This window comes from Sus scrofa, chromosome 9 (genome assembly GCF_054392235.1).
Source record: "Sus scrofa isolate SSC_HxYL_T2T_F1_AM1 chromosome 9, Sscrofa_HxYL_maternal_Yorkshire_Landrace_v2.0, whole genome shotgun sequence".
Classification (NCBI taxonomy): Eukaryota; Metazoa; Chordata; class Mammalia; order Artiodactyla; family Suidae; genus Sus; species Sus scrofa.
Genome location: NC_139391.1, coordinates 26,436,781 through 26,461,173, shown reverse-complemented (window position 1 = coordinate 26,461,173; position 24,393 = coordinate 26,436,781). Strand labels below are relative to the sequence as shown.

General features: G+C 40.8%; 1 protein-coding gene across 7 annotated transcripts in view; it reads right to left on the bottom strand.

Moving 5' to 3' along the window:
* HEPHL1 (hephaestin like 1) overlaps positions 1 to 24,393 on the bottom strand; it is a 134,142-nt gene that overhangs the window by 36,314 nt on the left and 73,435 nt on the right. For all 7 annotated transcript variants that reach the window (XM_084975727.1, XM_084975728.1, XM_084975726.1 and 4 more), the window contains 8 exons: positions 19,300 to 19,512; positions 18,497 to 18,676; positions 13,132 to 13,386; positions 10,216 to 10,384; positions 7,208 to 7,347; positions 6,959 to 7,090; positions 4,292 to 4,503; positions 394 to 544 (listed from right to left, as the gene is read on the bottom strand). In XM_084975727.1, coding sequence (XP_084831853.1) covers positions 394 to 544; positions 4,292 to 4,503; positions 6,959 to 7,090; positions 7,208 to 7,347; positions 10,216 to 10,384; positions 13,132 to 13,386; positions 18,497 to 18,620 — 1,183 coding nt within the window. In that variant the 5' untranslated portion in view covers positions 18,621 to 18,676; positions 19,300 to 19,512. The remainder of the gene's footprint in view (positions 1 to 393; positions 545 to 4,291; positions 4,504 to 6,958; positions 7,091 to 7,207; positions 7,348 to 10,215; positions 10,385 to 13,131; positions 13,387 to 18,496; positions 18,677 to 19,299; positions 19,513 to 24,393) is intronic.

Sequence of the window (24,393 nt, the reverse complement as noted above, 5' to 3'; positions counted from 1 at the left end):
CACAAATGAACCTATTTGCAAAATAGAAACAGACTTACAGACAGAGAACAGACTTGTGGTTGCTAAGAGGGAGGGGGGAAGATGTGGGATGGATGGGGAGTTTGGGGTTGGTAGATACAAACTATTACATTCAGAATGAAGAAGCAGTGGGGTCCTACTGTGTAGCCCAGGGAACTATATCCAATCTCTTGTGATAGAACATGATGGAAGATAATATGAGAAAAAAATGTATACATATAAGACCAGGTCACTTTGCAGTATAGCAAAAATTGACTCAACACTGTAAGTCAACTATACCCTAATAAAAAATAAATTTAAAAGCTCATTCCAAATATTTTCACTTTAAATGTGATTATGACTTTCTTTTACAGGAGGGAAAGACATTTTTCATACCGTGCATTCGGTTGGACTTCACAAACTCTTTGTCCTCCTTGTCAACAGCAAAGGGACGCCAGGTAAACTTCTGAACATTTTCATCAAGATACCTGCTCAGATTCTCATCAAAGACGGTGAATAGTAGGTAAAATTCCTTGTCTATTCCTTTCTACCGACAAGAAAGAAATGAATGCATTAAAGTGCAGCTTGAAGGACTTCTTAGCTTTACTTCATTTTCCAAGTTAACACAAAGTAGCACAAAGCAAATTAGGGTCAACATCCTCCATCGATTTACTGGGTCATCTTGTAAATGGGGATTCTGATCAATTCATTCTGCATCCCCCAAATTCATCTTTCTCATTACATCCTTCTCCCTCCCCATGTGACTTCCTCGGAGGAAATAAGTCCCTGCTCAGAAGCTTTCCCACGCTGTGGTCCTCCTGTCGTCAGGCTGCTCATCACCCCCGTGTATTCCCTACCATGGTCTCCCCATCCTGGCCTCAGCCCCGCTGACCTCATCTCCTTGTGTTCACCCCCAAGCTTACTCCAGCCCCCCTGGCCTTTGGCTCTTCTGTGAACACACCAACTTCACTCCTGCCTCAAGGCCGTCTTGTGTGCTGTCTGCACTGTCTAGAAGGTCCTTCCAGGTCTTGCCTGGCTCACTCCCTAATTCGGTTCCATCTTCTGCAAAATGTCACCTCTTCAGAGTGCCCTTTCCTGCCCACAGGTCTGAGTGACTCATCTCCTATCCTGCCAGCAAACTCGACCACTTTATCTCACTTTACTCTTCCTCATAGCCCTTATCTCCACCTGAAATTATATTTTATTTACACGCTTATATTTTTTGACTCTTGTTCCACTACTGTGTAGGCTTTGCGAGGGTAGGGAAGTCTGAGGTCCCTCTCTGTATTCCTAGCTCCAGGAAAGATGCCTGGAAACTAGGTGCCCAATACATGTTCTTGAGTGAAGTAATGAGTTTGTGTAACCCAAACAACTTGCTAAATTATGTTAATTTGAGTTGATATTCAGGAGTCAATGGATTACGTCCCACTGTGTAGGTTCCTAATCCATCTATTTGAGCATGCGTGACTGCATGACACCCTGAATTGCTGAAATCTACTTTTGTTTTCTAAAGCTGAACCAGAGAGGTAATTGCATGTTTGGTCCCTCAACCATCTTCCTATCTAACCTGCTCCCTTCCAACCCACCCTTCATCCTGTCCCCTGCTGCAGAGGGAGCCTCAGCAGTGCCATCTGATCACACCTCTCTCCTTCTTAAACTGGGCAATACGACCTAAACTCACAGTAATCGGTCCCTACCTACCTGTTCAGCCTCATCTCTTGGCCTCTTCCCCTGGCACTTGGACTGAAGTGAGGCTAAGCTCTTTGCAGCAGTTTGAACTTGCATGTTCCATGGGGCTCCATCCCTTGGGCATGTACCTCCCCACCCCCAACTTTGATGGCCGGCCAACCTAATTCAACTTCAAGGCCAGCTTAGCTGTCCTACCTCTGTGATGTTTTCCTAACTCTTCATCAAAGATGAGGAGCCTCTTTGCTTTATGCTCCTACCGTACTTTATTTACACTTACGGTTTTTATCACATGGTGTTCTAGAGGCGATAGTTTAAGATAATGAGCTATGGAAAGGAACAATGTAGTCTTAAAATTTTTCAAAATAAAATATAACAAATGGGGGAAGTAAGGGGTTAAATATATTTTAAAAGCTCCTGGGGTCTAATGCCGTTCTGCTTAGCTGCTATGAAAACTGGGGCAAATGATTTATCTTCTCCAAGCCCTAATTCTCTCATCTTCAAACAAGGCTATGCGTAGTCCCTACCTCATGTCTTTTTTTTAAATTTTTTCGTAGGTTAAATTAGATGCCACAAGGAAAGCACTCAACAGAACACCTGGCAGATACTAAGTACCCAGTGTTAATTGTTATTAACTATGATTGCAGTTATCCATAGGACAGGAAAGGAATTGAGCTGAAGAACCTCATCATCTGAGAGTCATCTGGAAAGTAACTGAGTCTATAAAGGTGGGAAATTAGCCCAAGAGAACGTTAGAAGGTAGATGATAGGACCTCATGTGATGGTTAATTGTAATGCGTCAACTTGACTGGACTATGGGGTGCCCAGATAGTTGGTCAAACCTTACTTTTGGTGTTCCCCCAAGAGTGTCTTGGATGAGATTAATACTTGATTCAGCAGATGGAGTAAGATTTCCCTCCCTAATGTGGGTGGGCCTCATCTAATCAGGTGAGGACCTTAACAGAACAAAAAGTCTGACCTTCTCACAGGTAAAAGGGAATTCCTCCTACCTTTGAACTGGAACATCAGCTTTTTCTTGACTTTGGGCTTGAACTCAAACACAGGCTCCTCCTGGGGCTTGAGCCTTTTGGGTCTCCTGTTGTGACTTGCCCTATAGATCTTGAAACTTGTTATCCTCCATAGTCATGTGAGCCAGCTCCTTATAATAATTCTCTTTCTATCTATATATACATCTGAATGGTTCTATTTCTCTGGAGAACTTGATTTAATGTCAAACATTGCAAAATATACCCTTTAAATAAACAGCTTGTTATTTCTGATCAATAAGGTGATTCAAAATGGTTAAATGACTGGATTTTCCTCTTTTCATCAGTGTGTTTAATATCATGTAGAAATAGCTTGAAAATGCTATGCTTTGCCACACGAATCAGTGCAACCATTGAAATCTCTTAAGTTGGGACTTGCAAGAACCTATCTAGTTGCCCTCTTGTTCCTTCAGCCATGGCGATTAGCTCCCAGTTTACGGTGGTGGGTTACAGTTGTTCCCAACCTTGACTGCACATTGGAATCACTTGGCAATTTGGATTTAATTGGTCTGGAACACCTGCATAAAAAGTCCCCAGGTGATTCTTCTTCTTTTTTTTTTTTGGTCTTTTTAGGTCTGTACCCATTGCATATGGAGGTTCCCAGGCTAGGGGTCGAACTGGAGATGCAGCTGCTGGCCTATGCCACAGCCATGCCAGATCCGAGCCACACCTGCTACCTACACCACAGCTCGCGGTAAAGCCAGATCCTTAACTCATTGAGTGAGGCCAGGGATCAAACCCGCATCCTCGTGGATACGAGTTATGTTTGTTACCACTGAGCCACAATGGGAACTCCAGTCCACAGGTGATTCTAATGTGTGGCCATGTGTGAGAAACCTTGTCCAAGAAAAAAAAAGAACCCCAGAGTTCCCTTCTGGCACAAGATGTTAAGGATCTGGCATTGTCACTGCAGTGGTGCGGTTTTGATCCCTGGCCCAGGAACCTCTGAAGGCCATGAATGCAACATGTAGATCTCTGAAGATTCTAGAATCAAAGCAACACACAGGGAAAGAGACCCACCAAGTACAGCCACAACAGGCAGAAATTCTGGTTTTCTGGGTGGGCATCTGTAACACTCATATCTTAAATTTACATTAAAATTATCTTCAAATTCAGATCTTAAATTTATAAAAAACAATATATGTTCTCATTATATAGAAGTTGATTTCAAAAGGAATTAGGAAAAATGGCGTTTTGTAACTGACTCTTTTATTTATTTCTCTTTTGTCTTTTTAGGGACCCACATGCAGCATGTGGAGGTTCCCAGGCTAGGGGTCCAATCAGAGCTATAGCTGCCAGCCTACACCACAGCCACAGCAACAAGGGATCCGAGCCGCATCTGCGACCTCTACCACAGCTCATGGCAATGCTGGATCCTTAACCCACTGAGCGAGGCCAGGGATGGAACCTGCGTCCTCATGGATGCTAGTCAGATTCGTTTCCACTGAGCCACAGTGGGAACTCCAGGGACGGACTCTTTATTACTACCTACCCTCTAGCCATCGTACATGTCTCTTTCACCTGCAACTCTGAGAAGAACTTGGTTACCTTTGATGGCTTACCTGTGTCCCATCAGCATTGAGAGTGCCCTTTTTACAGACTAGCAAAGGCCCTACCAGGCCAGAGCTGGTGTCCTTGATGGGCTCAACCGCTGAGAAGTAAAGATAGGTCAGGCAGGGGGGATCATCAGCTGTTGGGCTCACGCTTTCAGGCACCGTCCACCTGTATGTGAAGGTTTCACCTGGCTTCACATGTGCCCCTGGCTTCAGAAATCCTGAGGAGATAAATGAAATAGTTACTCAATGCAACAGACAAGAACCCTAAACTTGGCACTCTGGGTCTTCCAGCGCTGGGTGTCTCTCTCTGATAAGGTATTTTGGGGAAGGACAATTCTTTACACTGTATCTCACCAGGGGTTGGGGGAGGCACTGCTACGGTCTGCTGTTTTAAGAGATAGACGCTTATATAAAAGGCTTATCTTCTTCACAGATTAGAGTCCATATCCTCACAAATACTACCTCTTACTCAGGTTTAGAAAGTATTAAAAGAGGAGTTCCCATCGTGGTGCAGTGGAAACATATCCAACTAGGAACCACAAGGTTGTAGGTTCGATCCCTGGCCTCGCTCAGTGGGTTAAGGATCCAGCGTTGGCATGAGCTGTGGTGTAGGTCACAGATGCGGCTCGGATCTGATGTTGCTGTGGCTGTGGTGTAGGCCAGCAGCTGTAGCTCTGATTGGACCCCTAGCTTGGGAACTTCCATATGCCACAAGTGCGATCCTAAAAAGCAAAAAAAAAAAAAAAAAAAAAAAAAAAAAAAAAAAAAAAGTATTAAAAGGGAGATAATTGCACATTTAACATTTAAATGTAAAATGATAATGTGTCACTGAGGTATAATGAGTGCCTTCTGCGTGCAATATATTATATTTGACCCTGCTGAGGATACCCCTAAAAGTTAAACCTAAGACCTATCTTTAAAGAGTTTGAAATCTAGAAGGTTAAACTAGGAAATAACTCAAATAACTACAAGATAGAGGAGGTAAGCAAAGGCCCATGGTAACAGAGCTGATGCAGGGCAGATGCGGATTCCATCAGACTTTGTCTGATTCCAAAGTCTTGCACTTGCTCTTCCCATCACGTTGCCAAATGAACACGCGGAACCTCTTGAACTAGATGGAGGCAGAAGACTTTCTGCATCTTGTCCAGAGCTTCGCAAAAACGTGCCCAACATGTTTTCTGAGTTAAATAACAGAAAATGTAGACATTTGGGCTTTCTGCACACATGCAGAAGTCTTTGTGAGCATTTTGACCAAGAAGAGCGTGCAGGTACAGGAGATGGTGCTGTAGCCCGGGCAGGGGCAGGTGGGTCTCGGGATGGGGAATTCTCTCTCACGCCTTCCTTCTCTGGCCCTCCTCATCGCCGCAAAGCCTGCTCTAGACCAGACGAGCCTCATCCTTGGCCAGGAAGAGGTATCCCAGGCGTCATGATATCTGTTGCAGTGATGGGAAGGCTTCCAGGACCAAAGCATGGAAGGATCATTTTCTGTGGCCAGTGGGTAGAAGCTGCCTTTCTTACATGTAGAGAGCCTAGGCTACGTCCTCTGTGATTGGGAGAGGGCATATAGGATGGTAAGCACATAACACTGGTTTTAAATAAATATTCGTCAGTAGATACAAAGAGCATGCGTAAGATTTTTATTTCAACAAAACATTGGAAATCCGATTTCCTCCTCAGCTTTCACATACAGAACCCCTTGCAACAGCAACAGAAAAGCTCTCCACCATAGAGAAGGGGGGGTGACTGTGGAAGTAGCTGGCTTTGAGATTTATTACATTACTGAGGGGCAAGGAAAGGCATTAATATTTCCTAAGCACTTATTAAGGACCAGACCCTGTCCTGAATTCTTCCCATCCTGTCCCAAAGCCCTGTGAGGGGAGGGTCAGTATCTACATTTGGTACATGAGAAGAACAAGGTTCAGAAAGTTAAAAATGGGGCACAAATGATTCTATCTATAAAACAGAAACAGATCGATCATGGACCTAGAGTGCAGGCTTGTGGTTGCCAGGGGTGCTCTGGGAGAGGGAGTGGGAGGGACGGGGAGTTTGGGGTTGGTAGATGCAAACTATTACATTTAGAATGGATCAGCAATGAGGTCCAACTGTTTAGCACAGGGGACTCTGTTCAATCTCTTGGGTTAGAACATGATGGAAAGTAGTATCAGAAAAAAAAGAATATATATGTGTATGTGTAACTGGATCACTTTGCTGTACAGCAGAAATTGAAGGAACACCGTAAATCAAGTAAAACACTTCATAAAAACATTTTTTTTTTGGAGTTCCCGTTGTGGCGCAGTGGTTAACGAATCCGACTAGGAACCATGAGGTGGCGGGTTCAGTCCCTGGTCTTGCTCAGTGGGTTAACGATCCGGCGTTGCCGTGAGCTGTGGTGTCGGTTGCAGGCGCGGCTCGGATCCCGCGTTGCTGTGGCTCTGGTGTAGGCCAATGGCTACAGCTCCGATTGGACCCCTAGCCTGGGAACCTCCATATGCCGCGGGAGCGGCCCAAGAAATAGCAAAAAGACAAAAAAAAAAAAATTTTTTTTTTTAAAAGTTGAACTAGCTGGCCCAAGGGCTAGTAAGCAATGGGACCAGGATGTGAAACAGGTCTGTCCTGTTCTAAGTCCTTTGCTCACCCCTCCTGTTTCCTCCCAAAGCCCAGGCTAGCACTTACCATCTAGGTTTGGGGCAGCATCAGAGGCTTTGTCATAGATCACACCGTGTGGCAAAATACTGTAGACTTTGTCCGCTTTGTTGGCAAAGGTCACCAACAGGGTATCACCCACCTCTGCCTTGATGACAGGGCCTGAAAAAGGTTGGGAGAAGGAGGGAGAAGAGGAGCAGGAGAGCCGCTTCAGTTAGGTGTAAGGGACCCATCAACACCTCTCCCCCATCCAGTACATGACAGGGGGTTGCACTGTACCAAGAATTCCAAGGTGGGCTTCTGCCTCGGAGAGTCTCTTTCTTTGAGCGAAAGTTGCATCAACATACTCTGTATAACGAGCCTTCCAATATCGTCCTCCTATTCTGTTGTCCCCTTGGGTGAAGTAGAACTCAGAGCCACTGTGGGAAGAATAGGAAATTGACCAGGAGCACCTATCTGCATATCCACCAAGTGCCTGCCTTACGGAGCTTCGTCTCTTGTCGTTAGCCCACTCATCCACCCATCTCCCCTGAAAAGAGCACCGGCTTCAACAAAGTTCTCAGGAATTGTCAACCGGCCTTAAAAGACTTCAGAAGCTGTTTGATGCTTAAGCTCATTTCTCTCTTAGCCATTGTACTTTCTTCCCCAGAGGTCCAGCAACCCGAGAGCACACAGGGAAACTCCTTACTTACCAATAGTGGGGTCCCAGAACGGCGTCCTACAAAGTAACAAAGACCTAACTGGTTTCTTTGCAGAATAAACATCCCTCTCTCTCTTGCTGCTGCCAGTATGAACAGTCTGCATAGCGTAAGCTCTTTGATATCTGGTACGATTAAGGAATGGAGTGGCTAGTTAATCAGAGAGCTTAGTCCATGGAGAGTTGCCACATAAACTATACACATCAAATGCCAAATTGCAAAGTTGCGAAATACAAAAACATAACTTCTGATGAGTACTATCTCTAGCCTATTTTATTTCTGTCAGTGAGAATCATCAGTCTTGCAGACACATGGGCTTTGTCTTCATTTTCTGCCTCGTCCCTTTGTCTTGCTCTTCCTGACTTTGTACCTCTTTAATTTGCCTGCTTCTTTTTTTCCATCTTTTCCTTTCCTTTCTTCCCAGTACAGGCCTGTCCTTGTGTTTAAACCATAAGATGAACCTCTTAACCGTGTGGTCTGCATCCTCTATCTCACACTGGCTCACTTGGGGCTTTTTGTTTGTTTGTTTGTTTTCTTAGCATACACACTCCTACAACATAATCTCCAAAATAAGAATGTTCTTTTTTTTCCTTTCTTTTTCAGCCAGACCCACAGCATATGGATGTTCCCGGGCCAGGGATCAAATCCAAATGGGAGCTGCAACCTATGCTACAGCTGCAGCAACACAGGATCCTTAACCCACTGTGCCCAGCTGAGGATCCAACCAGTGCCTTCACAGAGACAAGCCAGATCACTGATCCACTGTGCCAAAGCAGGAGCTCCCCAAAATAGTAATTTTCCTTGTCATGTACCTGCTCCAAAATCTTTGTTTCCAATTGGCAATCAAATAAAGTTCAAATGGATTAGAGGATCTCTGCAATTGATATTCAGTTTATCCCAATTCTCTCTCCTCTGCTCTGTGCAAATGCCCACTTCCCACGCAAATCCCCACACTATTCGCTCTCTACTTTATAGCAGAGGCTTTGCATTTACCTCTGCATCTAAAATTATCTTTTTTTTTCTTTTTACAGCTGCACCTGCAGCATATGGAAATTCCCAGGCTAGGGTTCGAATCAGAGTTGCAGCTGCTGGCCTACATCACAGCCATGGCAAAACTGCATCTGAGCTGCATCTGGAAACTATACCTCAGCTTGCAGCAATGCCGGATCCTTAACCCACTGAGAGACTCCAGGGATGGAACCCTCATCCTCACGGACACTACGTTGGGTTCTTAACCTACTGAGCCACAATGGGAACTCCATAAAATTTCCCTCTCTTTTCTACTCACTTATATAAATTCTATCATTCTTCGAGAACTTCCTTCAGTTCCGCTTCCTCTGTGAAGTGTTTCTGGCTAACTTAGCTCCCTCTGAATGCCCAGAGAACTTACTGCCCGGACAAATCATCTTCATTTTATTTGTAACTTGCCAAGTTATTTCTCTTCTCCTGTGCATTCAGCTTCTTTCCCTGAGACTGGGAACATTGTCTTCGATCTCCCTGCATCCCTCATGTCACTTAGGACATTGTGCTTTTACATGTTACATTAAATATTGATTAAATATAGCTTAACATTTCATATTTTATAAGGTGATTCCAAATTCTGGAAGGCCCTTAAGGCATATTTTTCAACGTTAATTTTCATTATTCCATGTATGGAAAAACACTGGTCACTAGACAGTGTTGATATCAACGAATTTTTCATATATAGTTCACATGATTTCTTTCGCCAAGGTTCAAGGGCCTCAGTTTGGTGGAAGGATGAATGAATGAATGAAATTTGCAGTGAAAGAAACAAAGAGTATCTAATTGAGCAAAGAGAAAATTTGGGGAACATTCCCCCCAATATTGAAAGGATTATGGGATAATAGCCATGCTCATTGGTATCACACTGTACATTCTGGAATGCTATTACAGATGTCACTGAATATGATTCTACGGTAAGAAGATGCAGGAGTCTGCATCCACTAAATGAATCGTTAGATCCAATTTGAAGAATACTACCTGCTGTGGGAGCCCAGAGAAAAGTATTCAGGTGTCGGGGGAGGCTTTGCCTAAGAGGCGACATTAGAGTTAGATTTTGAAGGAAAAAATGGCATTTGTACTGAACAGGGAGGAAAAGGAATTCTGGGTAGAGGGGGGCTCAACTTATATTGGCTGTTCTTGAACCAAAAGGGTAACTTTCCTTGGCCAGTTCATCTCCACTGAAAGAGAGTCTTGTCTTGTTCCCTTTTCAAAACCATCTGCTTCCTCGGTGCAAAGACCACATTCTGTTCTCTGTCAGCTGAGTATTTTTCTCATGGCACTGGGCACTGCAGCTTGCATACAGTAGATGCCCATGAAATGTTTGATAAAGAAATGAATGAATTGAATGCTTTGATTTTGCCAGCAAATCACAAAGCAGTAAATACTGTGCCAATTCTCATTAGGATGTACATTCTGGTGCCCAGAGCTCCTTGAGTGATGCCATCATGCCATCCAAGCAGTGTATGCTCATAAGAGCAGTGCCTGGAATACAAACGAGATCACAACGAAAAGCCTAACAGATGCCTCTTTACGGGGGGCTTAGAAACACCAACAAAGAGAGCTTACCTGCCGGAGGCATTTAGGGGAAGACCACTGAATTTGTTATAGCCTTGAGGACCATAATCCCAAAGAATTTTTTCAGCTGCTATGAAGTAGTGCCTCTGCTGTCCCTTCATCTTGGGGTGAGAAGTACCACTTTTGCAGTTACCAACATTGTATTGCCCCAGCATGCCAGCTGCAGAACAGAGGAAAACCATGAGCTAAGTTATAAATGCTCACAAAAGAAATCACACAGGGAGTTCCTGTCGTGGTGCAGCAGAAATGAGTCTGACTAGCATCCATGAGGACACAGGTTCAATCCCTGGCCTCGCTCAGTGGGTTAAGGATCTGGTGTTGCCATGAGCTGTGGTGTAGGTTGCAGATGCGGCTCAGATCCTGTGTTGCTGTGGCTGTGGTATAGGCCAGCCGCTGCAGCTGTGATTGGACCCGTAGACTGGGGAACTCCATATGCCATGGGTGCGGCCCTAAAAAGAAAAAAAAAAAAATCATACAGGAAAAGACTGATAGATTTGACTCCATGAACATTTAAAACTTTTCTACAGAAAATAGGACTATAAACAAAGTTTAAAGTAAAAACTAGTCTGGGAACCTCCATGTGCCCCAAGTGCAGCCCTAAAAAGACAAAAAAAAAAAAAAAAAGTTGAACCTTAATAGTAATCAAGCAATACTGTTGTTCACTGAGCAGATTGGTAAATATTAGAAAGACAAATAATTCTCACTGTCGGCAGATTGAATAGGAAAAGGGAATGCTCACACACCGTGAGTGAAGAGTAACAATTTCTTTCCTTTTTTCTTTTTTTTTTTTTGTCTTTTTGCCTTTTCTAGGGCCGCACCCACGGCATATGGAGGTTCCCAGGCTAGGGGTCCAATCGGAGCCACAGCTGCCGGCCTACACCACAGCCACAGCAACACAGGATCTGAGCCGCATCTGCAACCTACACCACAGCTCATGGCAATGCCAGATCCTTAACCCACTGAGCGAGGCCAGGGATCAAACCCACAACCTCATGGTTCCTGGTCGGATTCATTAACCACTGAGCCACAACGGTAACTCCCAAGAGTAACAATTTCTAAAGGGGCTTTTGGCAATATATGTCTACAGCTTTAAAAAAAAAATAAACTTTTCAATGCAGGAATTCCAAATCTAGGAATTTTCCTAAGGAAATGTCAGATAAGAGTATACGTATTTCTATACATTGATGTTTATCAATACAGTGGCAATAGCCAAAAATAGGGAAAATTTAAGTCTTTTTTTTTTTTTTTTCTTTTTTGGCCACCCAATGGCATATGGAGTTCCCAGGCCAGGGATCAGGTCCAAGCCACAGTTGCAAGAACAGAGCCAGTGGGCTGGGGATCGAATCTGCATCCTGGCACTGCAGATATACTACAGGTCCCATTATGCCACAGCGGGAACTCCAAAAATGTTCGTCTTAATAGAACACTGGTAAAGTAAATGATAATCTTACAAAGGATGCTAGAAGCATTAACAACGATGTAGTAGGTTTATATTTATAGACATGTAAATGTCTGTCTGCCATGTGAATAAGTGGAAAAGTGAGCCGCAGGCAGTGTTAATAGATTGATTTCACTTTATATATAACATATGCATTTATAGATAAATGTCTAGAAAATAGGGAGGTGTTCATTAACCCAGCTGACAAATGTGAAGACTAGCTGCTTAGAGTTGATGGGAAAAGAATGTGTTATGAAAGCAGCCCTGAAGAGTTACGTCCTTGTCCCTGTAATGACTTGTATAGTTAGTCACTGTCCAAATTGAATCACACATTGTTTCTCCCATGTCTATCTCACTGACACATTTTCTATTCTTGTTGTCACCAATTTAGGCCAGACCTTCAATATGTCATGACTCTAATGTTGCCAATGCTTCTTAACTGGCATCCAGTGGCCAGAATCTCTCTGTTGAGTCCTTCCTGCACAGAGGCATTGTGTTTATGTTCCTAAATCACTGCATTGATTATGTCACTACTGTGCCTAAGGATCTAGAAGGACTTGCTATTGCCTTCTAGACACAATCCCTAGCCTTGTCATTCAAAGTTGCTCCCCTGGGACCCAGTCTGCCTCCCTAAGTCTTCCCGCTCATCACTCCCCTGACATGAGCCTAAGGTCCAGCTAAGTAAAACTTATTCTGTGTGGTCCCAAGGAAACTGGACCAAGTCATTCAACAGGTATTTAAGTCAACAAATATTTATCATTCACTTTTCATAGGATTTTGCATCCATCATTGGATTATGTCTCAATGTAAGAAAGAATGTTCTCACAGAGGAGCCGAGATGCAATAAGCTGCTACAATTACTTGAAAGAGATGTCCAAGAGGAAATAAGAAGTAGGGATTCATCCAGATTAGCTATACATTCCTTTCCAGCGCTGAAAAAAAATGTGTTATTCTGTTTACAGTTGCTCATATAGAACATACATTTTTCCCAGTTTATATTGCTTCCTCTACCTGGAAAGACTTTCTTCTCTTCTATTAAATTCCTACCCATATTTCTAGGCTCAGATCAGGGAACCATCTCCTCAGGAAGCCTCTCTGATGCTCCAATGAAGTGACAAAGCACTTAGAGCATTTACCACTCTGCCTCAAATTTTATTCATTTTGTAAATGTCCAACTATATCTAACTACTAGATTCCAAGTTCCTGGGAGGTCTTATCATTTCTTTCAATCACCTCTTAACTGGTTCACAGGGAGGTGATTAATAAACACCTGTTGGTAAGATGCCAAATAAGCATTGTACATTTTCTTCAATGTTTAATGTTTAATTAAATACAACCCATATAAGAATCATCCAACAGCAGGCACACATACAAGAATGAACCCAACAGCGACACTGAATGAGCACCACTGATTGTATGGTTTAATTGTACATTGTAAGCATCCCCACTCTCATCTTTGTCCTTTTTACCTTGGAGGTGATCACTGACTTGGCAGGTTATCATCCACTTCCCCGGATTCTCAACTATCATTTCTGTTGTCAGGAAGGTGGCTGGGAACAGGTTGACGACATCGGTCCGATGCCCTCTGCTGATGAAGGTGTTACCATAAAAATAGATGGAATGGATATCTATCTCATTCCCCATCCCAAATAGGTGCCAGGACACCGATTCACCCACACACATGTCAGGCTCGGGGAAGTTTCCAAAGAGGTATCCATTGAGGGCTGCAAAACAGAAACATCAGTGGAAGAATCTCCCCTGCAGAGGTGAGGTGAGCGGAGACATCCGTAATACACCCTCTAGCCCAGCTGAAACGTTAGCACAGATCACTGGTTGTAACGCTTTTATACAGAAAAACATGACATCTTGGGTAAAATACAGTCCTAGAAAGGAATGAAAAACATTTGTCTTTTTAAGAAAAATGCACTCAGTGGAAGTCATCAGCAACATGAAAACAGCTTTGGAGTTGCTTATGTGAACACAGTGAGATCAGGAGTGAACAAAAGCACGGCTCATACTTCCAGGATGGCTTGGCTACCTCCTACCTCCATCTCTAGTTGTATATTTACCTTCCCGACCAGATCTGTTCCTTGTAACTAGAAATCCTGTCTTATCTCACAGCAGAAAAGCTGACACATAGTAGCTACTTAAGTGGCTGAAGTAGCAAGGAGGAAAGGAGAAGAAGTGATTAGAAGGGACCTATGAGACAGGTCACTTTTTTTGCCATGTCTCCCACAAGCATCCCCTGCCTCATGTAACCACCAATCTGTCCTCTGACTCTATGAGCTTGGCTTTGGGTTGTTTTGTTTTGTTTTTTGTTTGTTTAGATTCCATGTGTAAAAGAAATCCTACAGTATTTTCCTTCTCTGTCTGACTTATTTCACTGAGCATGACGCCCTGAAGGTCCATCATGCTGCTGCAAATGGCAAGAGTTCATCCTTTTTACGGCTGAATTATGTTCTATTATTATATATTATAATTTATTTATCATTCATCCACCAGTAGACATTTAGATTGTTTCTACATATTGGCTATTGTAAATAATGCTGCAGCAGACTTGGAGGTACAGATATCTTTTTGAATTAGTGTTTTCATTTTCTTCAGATAATTACCCAGGAGTAAATGGCTGGATCATATGGTAGTTCTCTTTTTAGTTTTTTAAGGACATTCCATACCTATTTTCATAGTGGTTGCACTAATTTACATTCCCATCAGCAAATGTTTCCTTTTCTTCACATCCTCTCTAACACTTATTATTTCTTGTCTTTTCAATAATAGCCATTCTACATATATCCAGACAAAACTTTCCTTAAAAAAGACACATGCACCCGCATGTTCATTGCAGCTCTATTCACAATAGCCAGGACATGGAAACAACCCAAATGTCCATCAGCAGATGATTGGATTAGGAAGATGTGGCATATATGCACAATGGAATACTACTCAGCCATAAAAAAGAACAACATAATGCCATTTGCAGCAACATGGATGGAACTAGAGAATCTCATACTGAGTGAAATGAGCCAAAAAGACAAAGACAAATACCATACGGAATCACTTATAACTGGAATATAATACATAGCACAAATGAACCTTTCCACAGAAAAGAAAATCATGGACTTGGTGAATAGACTTGTGGTTCCCCGGGTGGGAGGGAGATGGAGTGGGAGGGATCAGGAGCTTGGGGTTAATGGATGCGAACTATTGCTCTTGGCATGGATTTACAATGAGATCCTGCTGTGTAGTACTGAGAACTATGTCTAGATACTTACATTGCAACACGACAATGAGAGGAAAAATTACATATACATGTATGTGTAACTTGGTCCCCATGCTGTACAGTGTAAAAAATTAATAAATAAATAAAATTTTAAAAGATAATAGCCATTCTAATATGTATGAGGTGATATCTCATTATGGTTTTGATTTGCATTCCCTGATTATTAATGATGTTGAACATCTTTTCATAACTATGGGCCATCTGTATTTCTTCTTTGGAAAAATATCTATTCACAGCTTCTGCCCATTTGTATATGATTGTTGGGTTGGGTTTGTTTGTTTTTTTCTTTTTTTTTGCTATTGAGTTGTATGAATTCTTTATATATTTTGGATATTAGTCCCTTATCAGGTATATGATTTTCAAATATTTTCTCCCACTCAGTAGGTTGCCTTTTCATTTTGTTAATGGTTTCTTTTGCTGTGCAGAAGATTTTAGTTTGATATAGTCCCACTTATTTATTTTTGCTCCTGTTGCTTTTGCCTTTGGTGTCAGATTCAAAAAATCATTACTAAAACTTATATAAAGGAGATTACCCCCTCTGTTTTTTTCTAAAAATTTTCTAACTTTAGATTTTACATTCAAGCCTTTAGTCCAGTTTGTGTTAATTTTTGCATATGTGCAAGATAGTTGTCCACTGTCATTCTTTTACATGTGACTGTACAACTTTTTCAACACCATTTATTGAAGAGACTGTATTTTTCCTCCTATATATTCTTGCATGGGTTTATTTCAGAACTCTAGTCTGCTTCATTGAGCTCTGTGTCTGTTTTTGTGCCAGTATCATACCATTTTAATTGCTATAGTTTTATAGTATTGTTTAAAATCAAGGAGCATAATGCCGCCAGTTTTATTCTTTTTTCTCAAGATTGCTTTGGCTTTTCAGGGTTTTTGTGGTTCCATATAAACTTTTGGATTATTTGTTATATTTCTGTGAAAAATACCATTGGGATTTTTTTTCTTTTTATGGCTGCACCTGGAAGTTCCCAGGCCAGGGGTCAAATTGGAGCTGCAGCTGTGGCCTACACCATAGCAACACCAGATCCAAGATACATCTGACACCTACACTGCAGCTTTCAGCAACACCAGATCCTTAACCCACTGAGCAAAGCCAGGGATCAAACCTGCATCCTCAAAGAGACAACACTGGGTCCTTAACCTGCTGAGCCACAATAAGAACTGCACCAATGGGATTTTGATAGGGATTGCATTGTATCTACAGATGGCTTTGGGTAGTATAAACATTTTAACAGCATTAATTCTTCCAATCTATGGACACAGACTATCTTTCCATTTATTTGTATCTTCTTTGATTAATGTCTTATAGTTTTCAATATGTGGGTTTTTTACCTCCTTGGTTAAATTTATTCCAAGGTATTTTATTCTTTTTGGTGTAATTGTAAATGAGATTTTTTTTCTTAAAAGTTCTCTTTCTGAGAATTCATTATCAGTGTAAAGAAATGCAACATATTTGTGTGTATTGATACTATATCCCTCAAATTTACTTAACTTATTAGTTCTAACAGTTATTCTGGAGTCTTTAGGGTTTTCTATATGTAATATGTCATCTGCAAAAGGAGTTACTTCTTCCTTTCAGACTTGGATGAATTTTATTTCTTTTCCTTGCCTAATTGCTCTGGTTAGGACTTCCAACACTGTCTATTTCTCCTTTTATGTCCGTTAATATTTGCTTTATATATTTAGGTGCTTCTAGGTTGAGCACATAAGTGTTTTAAATATTATATCTTCTTGTTGAGTTGACCCTTTATCATTATGCAACACTCTTCTTGGTCTCTTATTATAGTCTTTGGGTTTTTGTTTGTTTGTTTGTCTTTTGTCCTTTTTAGGGCTGTACTCATGGCATACGGAGGTTCCCAAGCTAGGGGTTGAATTGGAGCTGTTGCTGCTGGCCTATGCCAGAGCCACAGCAACGTGGGATCCGAGCCACATCTGTGACCCACACCACAGCTCATGGCAATGCCAGATCCTTAACCCACTGATAGAGGCCAGGGATCGAACCCACAGCCCCATGGCCCCTAGTCAGATTCATTTCTGCTGTGCTACAATGGGAACTCCTATAGTCTTTGTTTTAAGGTTGATTTAAAGCCTGATATAAGTGTAGCCACTTCAGCTTTTTTTGATTTCCATTTGTGTGGAAAAATTTTTTCCATCTCTTCACTGTCAGTCTATGTATGTCCTTACAACTAAAGTGTGTCTCTTGTAGGTAGCATATAGATGGGTCTTTTAAAAAAAATCTATTCAGAGTTTCTGCACAGCAAAGGAAACCCTAAACAACACAAAAAGACAACCCACAGAATAGGAGAAAATCTTTGCAAATGAATTGACTGACAAGGGACTAATCTCCAAAATTTATAAACAACTTCTGCAGCTCCATACCAAAAAAAAACAAACAAGCCTATCAAAAAATGGGCAGAAGACCTAAACAGACAATTCTCCAAAGAAGACATACAGACGGCCAAAAAACACATGGAAAGATTTTCAACATCCCTCATTATTAGAGAAATGCATATCAAAACCACAATGAGGTACTACCTTACACCAGCCAGAATGGCCATCATCCAAAAGTCTACAAACAATAAGTGCTGGAGAGGGCATGGAGAAAAAGGAACCCTAGTACACTGTTGGTGGGAGTGTAAATTGGTGCAACCACTGTGGAAAACAGTATGGAGACTCCTCAGAAAACTAAAAATAAAAGTACAATCTGATCCATCAATCCCACTCCTGGGCATCTACCCAGAGAAAACCATGACTCGAAAAGACACATGTAGTCCAATGTTCATTGCAGCACTATTTGCAATAGCCAAGACCTGGAAACAACCTAAATGTCCATCAACAGAGGAGTGGATCCAGATGATGTGGTACATATACACAATGGAATATTACTCAGCCATTAAAAAGAATGAAATACCAGAATTTTTTTGCAACGTGGATGGACCTAAAAACTATTATGCTGAGTGAAGTCAGCCATACAATGAGACACCAACATCAAATACTTTCACTGACATGTGGAATCTGAAGAAAGGTCAGACTGAACTCCTTTGCAGAACTGATGCTGATTCACAGACATTGAAAAACTTATGGTCTCCGGGAGACAGTTTGGGAGGTCGGGGGATGTGCCTGGGCTGTAGGATGGAAATCCTGTGAAATCAGATTGTTATGATCATTATACAACTACAGATGTGATAAATTCATTTGAGTAATAAAAAAAAATGGAAAAAAATCTATTCAGCACCTCTATGTCTTTGATTGGAGAATTTAATCCATTTACATTTAAAGTAAATATTGCTAAGTATGTGCTTATTGCCATTTTGTTGTTTTCAGTTTTTTCATTTCCTCTCTATTCTTTTACTTTTCTCTTGCTCTCTTTCTTTGTTTTAGATCCTGGAATGTATTGTGTTTCATCAGTTTCTTATTATTCTCATCACTAAGTTATAAATCTTGGAGAACTAGGTTTGGTATTTCTATGTGTGTTATATCCTTCGAAGTGCCAAAACACAAAAGGCAGGCAGTATGTTCTTGACATGGGAGACACTCACCATGCATTTTGTTACTCCTCTGGAAAACAGCATCGTGTTTGTCAACTGAATCAGGATCAGTGCAGAAATGTCTGATATTTTCATCCAGGTACCAGCTTTGATTCTCATCCACCAAAGTAAACATTATAACAAACTCGCGATCCACATCAGTCCTCGTCCCTGAATATTTATGCAGGATACCTATCAGGCACATTCAAAAGAATAGGAGAAAAAAGTTCAAAGTGGACTAAATCAAGATGAGCTTTACTTCCTGCCCATTGTATCAGGTACGTTTGAAGTTTTTCAAAGACTTATATGCACAAGAGTAACTCACAATATAAAAGCAGTCAAGGGCTTTAATGGAAATGATGGAGCCATAGAAAAGTCGTAAAACAGAAATCTTCACAACCACAGACTTGGAAACATGTCTATCCTTAAAGGAAATCTATTTTATTGACATAGCACAGATACACTAAATCAACTAAGAGAAATAAAATAGCAAAATGATTATGCTGGTGAAACAATAAAACAAAAGTACCCTTGATCATTTGACTACATTTTACACTTATGTGTGGTGTCAGTGTGTATTTTTTAAGCGTAGAAGTTTGAGAGTGTTATGATGGTTCTTAGAACCTGAGTTATTGTCCCTGCTATGGATCTTCTGTGTTAGAAGAATTTCCCTACTCTTCCAGCAAGTGTGGAAGAAGAGGCACACTCTGTGTGAAGCAAGGATGGTAGGCAGGAAAAGACCTAAAGATTATACACACTTTTCAACATACCTGGAAATAGGCTCCCCAGGGGCAGGGGGGGAAGAGACCCCTTACCTTCTTTGCACACTAGCAGTGGGCCAATTAGCCCAGAGCAGATGTCCTTAGGGGCATCAATGTGTGAATGGTACACCCAGGTCAGGCAGTTTGCATCCGCTGGAGCAGGGGCATATTCTTCTCTCACTGGCCAGACATAAGTATAGTTTTTGCCAGGAGGAACCCTGTCATCATCCTTATTCCTTCCAGATGTTCCATCTGGGTACAGGGCTCCTTACAAGGAAAGAGAAAGCATAGATAAAATGCACAGATCACATGCTATGGGGGAAGAGCTGGAGCTTTGAAGTAAAACGCATACGAATTAAAATTTATTTGCTATGAACTTGAGGCTAGATATTCTCAATGCCTTGGTTTTTTATCCACAGAGCTGGAATGTTGATATCTACTCCACAGGGATATAAGAACTAGATGCGGCAATGTGTGTGAAGTATCCTGCACAGAGCCAGATGCCTAACAAATGTTCATAAAAACCCCTTGTGATGGGCCTCCCGTACCAGTCAGGAAGACTTTGATCCACTTAACAGCAACTGAAGAAGAAAGGGGAAGCAGCAGAAGAAAAAACAAACATTTCCTGGACACTTACAACAGATGTAGCACCTGAATTTGAGGCCTGAGAACTTTCAGGTCTCATGAAAAGATAGGAAGGAATCTTGTTTCCTCTAGGGCCCTTACAGTTGGGCAGACTAGAACATGTATTATGATCAGAAGCCAACTGGAGAATAAGCCAGGGTGATACACTGAATGTAATTTTAAGTCTATCCAGGGTGGAGGGTCTGCCTCAGAGGACGCAGAGGCAAATGGATGGAGCATTTCCTTCTTTTGTTTTATAAACAAAGATTGCACAAGACTTTTCAATGAAGGAAGGTCTACTGCAAAAACCATTTGAACACCACCTGGGCAGGAAGGATGGAGACCAATCTGTGTAAGTTATAATTATTAGAAGCTTCATAATGGAGGTGGTATTTGGGGGACCTTGAAGGACTCTGAGGAGGTGGATGGCACTGAGAAGGCTGGAAGGTGAGGGGCACAGAGGGAGATGGACATGACACCAAGTTCATTCTCCATTCTCCAATTTGTTCACAAATTCACTCAACAAACCTGTATGGGATATTGACCACATGCTGGCAAATGAGCTAGGCATTATAAATACAAATTCAAATAAGACAGCAAAAGCCAGTGTATCCAAGGCAAGCCATAGAAAAGATATAACTAAAAAAAAAATCTGATATTACCTTTTTAACAAATTCTACCATAAAACATAATTTGATTTTTGGAGAAAGATGCCAGGAGAAGACTACGACAACAGCTAAACCCTATGATATGCCAAATATAGGAAGTATTTTGTGTGTATTATCTCACTTACTCTCCAGAGCAAATCCATGTAGTAGATATTAATACTCATTTACATTAAGGCAATGTTAATACTACTAACATGTGGCTGGACCAGATTCGAATCTAATTGTGTCCAACTTCTTACTGCACCATGATACTTCCCCATAAATTATTAGGAATATAGCATATGAACTATTTTTACACCTTTATTCACTTTATGTATACATTTATGTAAAATTTTCTTTTACATACTAAATTTTAGTTACTTTTATTCTAAAAAGAATATGAAATTAAACTCAAATGCTACATCACACTCAAAAGATAAAGTCAGAAAGCAAAGCTTATACAAAAGAAGCAGGAAATTAATTTAATTAGTTAGATCCCTTCACCATTGAAAGCAGCCCAAATTTCCTGGTAATATCTAGGTCATATTATTATATCTGCGTTTACTATACATTAAGCTATTAGGTTATACTGTTCAGTATATTAGGTTATACTGTTTTTGCTAGATCCTTAAGAGAAAGAAACTTTTTGCTATAAAATTCTAAGGGAATATTTCCAAGAAAATTATTATAAACAAATGGTTGAGTAATATAATGTTATGTTTTTGGTGTTTTCAAGAATGTCTTCCTAAAGCTGTAAAACCATGCTTTTTAAAAGTAACTTCTTACATTTCCAAGTTGAGACTACAACACTGAGAAGTATTTGACAAAACAATTTTTACTCAAAAGTAAAGTAGTTTACTGTTTTCTAACATGATAACTGATCTAATCTCGTAGAGGGATAGGAAAAATCCAGATTGTTACCCACCATCCCATTAAATCCAAATGACGTTTAAAAAATTCCTGTGTTACCTAACCTTTCAGTGGCATTTGATATTATTGCCATTTCCCTCCATTTAAAAAAAATACTTCTCCCTTGGCTCCTGTGACATCACCCAGTACTCTTTGGCAACTCTTTTTCAATCTAGCTTTCCAGTTCAGTTTCCTCCATCTGCCATTCAATATCAGAAATCTTCAAGGAATGCTGGCTCCCTTCTTTCCATGCCCAGAGCTCTCTCCCTGGAGCCTCTCCTCTGAGGCAGCCATCCTCAGAGCTACATGCCAGTGATTCCCACTTTTCTCTCCAGCCTGGACCCTACCTCTGAACTTCACACTGATATCCTACTGTCTACTGGACATCTCCACTTGTAACTCTCAGAGATCTCAACGTACTCTTTCCCAAAGAACATCAGCTCTCCTTTCCCACACCTCATCCTCAACCACTGCCTCCTTTCTCAATGAAAGTCATCACCAGTATTCAATGTCACTAGCCAGAAACAAAGGGAGTATGCTTATCTTCTTCCTCTTCCTCCCTCTCCATTTCCAAAGCACCGCAGCTCCCGTCCTTGCTTCTTCTCAAAGCCAACCATTTATGTCCCTCTCCTCCTAATCCAAACATCATCTCTCATCCAGTAACTTCCTGAATGACTTCACTACATCTCTTATCTATTTAACCCGTTTCCAAAGACATTGCAAGAGTAATCTGTCCAAATCTCAGGTTTAATTATATTGTTTTCTACCTAAAATCATTCCATGGCTTCTCATCTTTCCCAACATGAAGGTCAAAGATGTTGGGCTGTGGGATGGAAATCCTGTGAAATCAGATTGTTATGATCAGTATACAACTACAGATGTGATAAATTCATCTGAGTAATTAAAAAAATAAATATAAAAAATAAAAGATAAAGAAAACAATACAAAAAAAAAAAAAAAAGATGTTGAACGTGGACTGCGAGGCCCAGCATGGTCTGGCTCAAGCAATCCCCAACTCCCTGTGCTAGATCTGTTTTCTAAAATGCATTCACACAGAGAAAAAGATAGTAGAGCCAGGGTTAAGTTCACAGCCACTGAAGTTAGATTGTCTAGAATCAAATCCTATCTTCATTACTTGTTAGCTAAATGACTTGGGCAATTTCCTTCTCTTCCAAGAGTCTTAGCTTCTTATTTGTAAGATATGATAATTATAATACCTATCTCATAGAGTTGTGTGTGATAGCTTGATCAATGTCTGTCTATCACAGTAGACTGTTAAGTGCCATGAAAACAGGTTTTTTTTTTTTACCATAATTTTACATGCAAGATCTACCTGAGTAATTAATATGGTGGGTGCTCAATACATATCTTTTGAGTAAAATAATGAATGATCACCATACATCATCTTCAATCAAAATCTTGTGAATAAAATGCAAAGCTTGGAAGCTTCTGAATTTAAATTTAGAGAGGATGAGGGTCAGGAGTTGGGAGAGAGTGGGTGGGTAGTAGTCTTGTCTTTATGCCTCAACTAAGATCACTCACTTTACTTTGATTATATGACATGAATCAATACAAATAGGAATTTTTCTAGAGACCCTTTTATTCACAATATACTTAATATGATTTCTTCTGCTGACTATTATTATTATTATTATTTTTGTCTTTTTGCCTTTTCTAGGGCTGCTCCCGCAGCATATGGAGGTTCCCAGACTAGAGGTCCAATCAGAGCTGTAGCAGCAGGCCTACGCCACAGCCACAGCAACTCGGGATCCGAGCCTTATCTGCGACCTACACCACAGCTCACGCCAGATCCTTAACCCACTGAGCAAGGCCAGGGATCAAACCTGCAACTCATGGTTCCTAGTCCGATTCGTTAACCACTGAGCCACGATGGGAACTCCTCTTCTGCTTACTATTATTGGGAGTTGTTGGTGGCTGTTTTGAAAGGGCGAGCTAGAGTCCCTAAACAAATCCTTGGTGCCACCACTCTGAAGACTATCACTTGGGATCCAAAATAAACTGTGAGTGTAAAGTAAAAAAAGACTTGGGGGTGAGTGGTTTATTACGTGGTTCTGAGCATTATTCCCCAAAAGATTTTGAACAATGACAATGTTAACAACACAAGAATATTTAAAAAACATTCATTTGGCCCTACGTGTCCCAGCACAAGAGGCCTTTTAGGAACTGTAATATACAAATTTGCACCTGTCCGATTTGAAAATATTGAGAGTTAGTGGGATTGTGGGAGAAACAGGCTAGCTCATAAACAAATGGCAGATGAATAAAATGTGCGATTTGGGGGAGGACAACTTGCCAGTTCTTATCATAAAAGAAAGGAAGGAACATAGTCAGCAATTGCACATTTAAGAATTTGCCTTAGAAACACACTCGAAAATGGTTTTAAAAATACATGAACTGGAATATTCATTGTAGAATTGCTGCCATCAACCCCAAACTGAGAGCAACATAATCGTCACTACCAAACTGACATATTCACACAATGGAATATTGCACAACTGCTAAAAGGAGGTCTCTCTGTAGGTACTAATATGAGAAAAATCTCCAAGATGTATTAAGAAATGAAAAACAGAAAATGAATAAGAGCATTATCATATAATCTCATTTGTATAAATGAACAAATATATATATACACACATAACCACAGACACATTCACATCCATATATGCACACAAACATTTCTAAGAGAAATTTACAAGAAATTTTAAAAGGTGATGGCCTTTTGGGTAAGAGACAAGTACTTTTACTTTCCTTCATAGACATCTTTACTCTTGCAAATTCTCTATTACAAATATTGGAAATAATCGATTCACTTCTAAATAACTCACAGGTCAAAGAAGAAATCACAAGATAAATTCTAAAATATTTTAAACTGAATAAAAGTGGAGACAAAACATACAAAAATTTACGATATACAACAAAGCATTACTTAAAAGGAAATTTAAGCTTT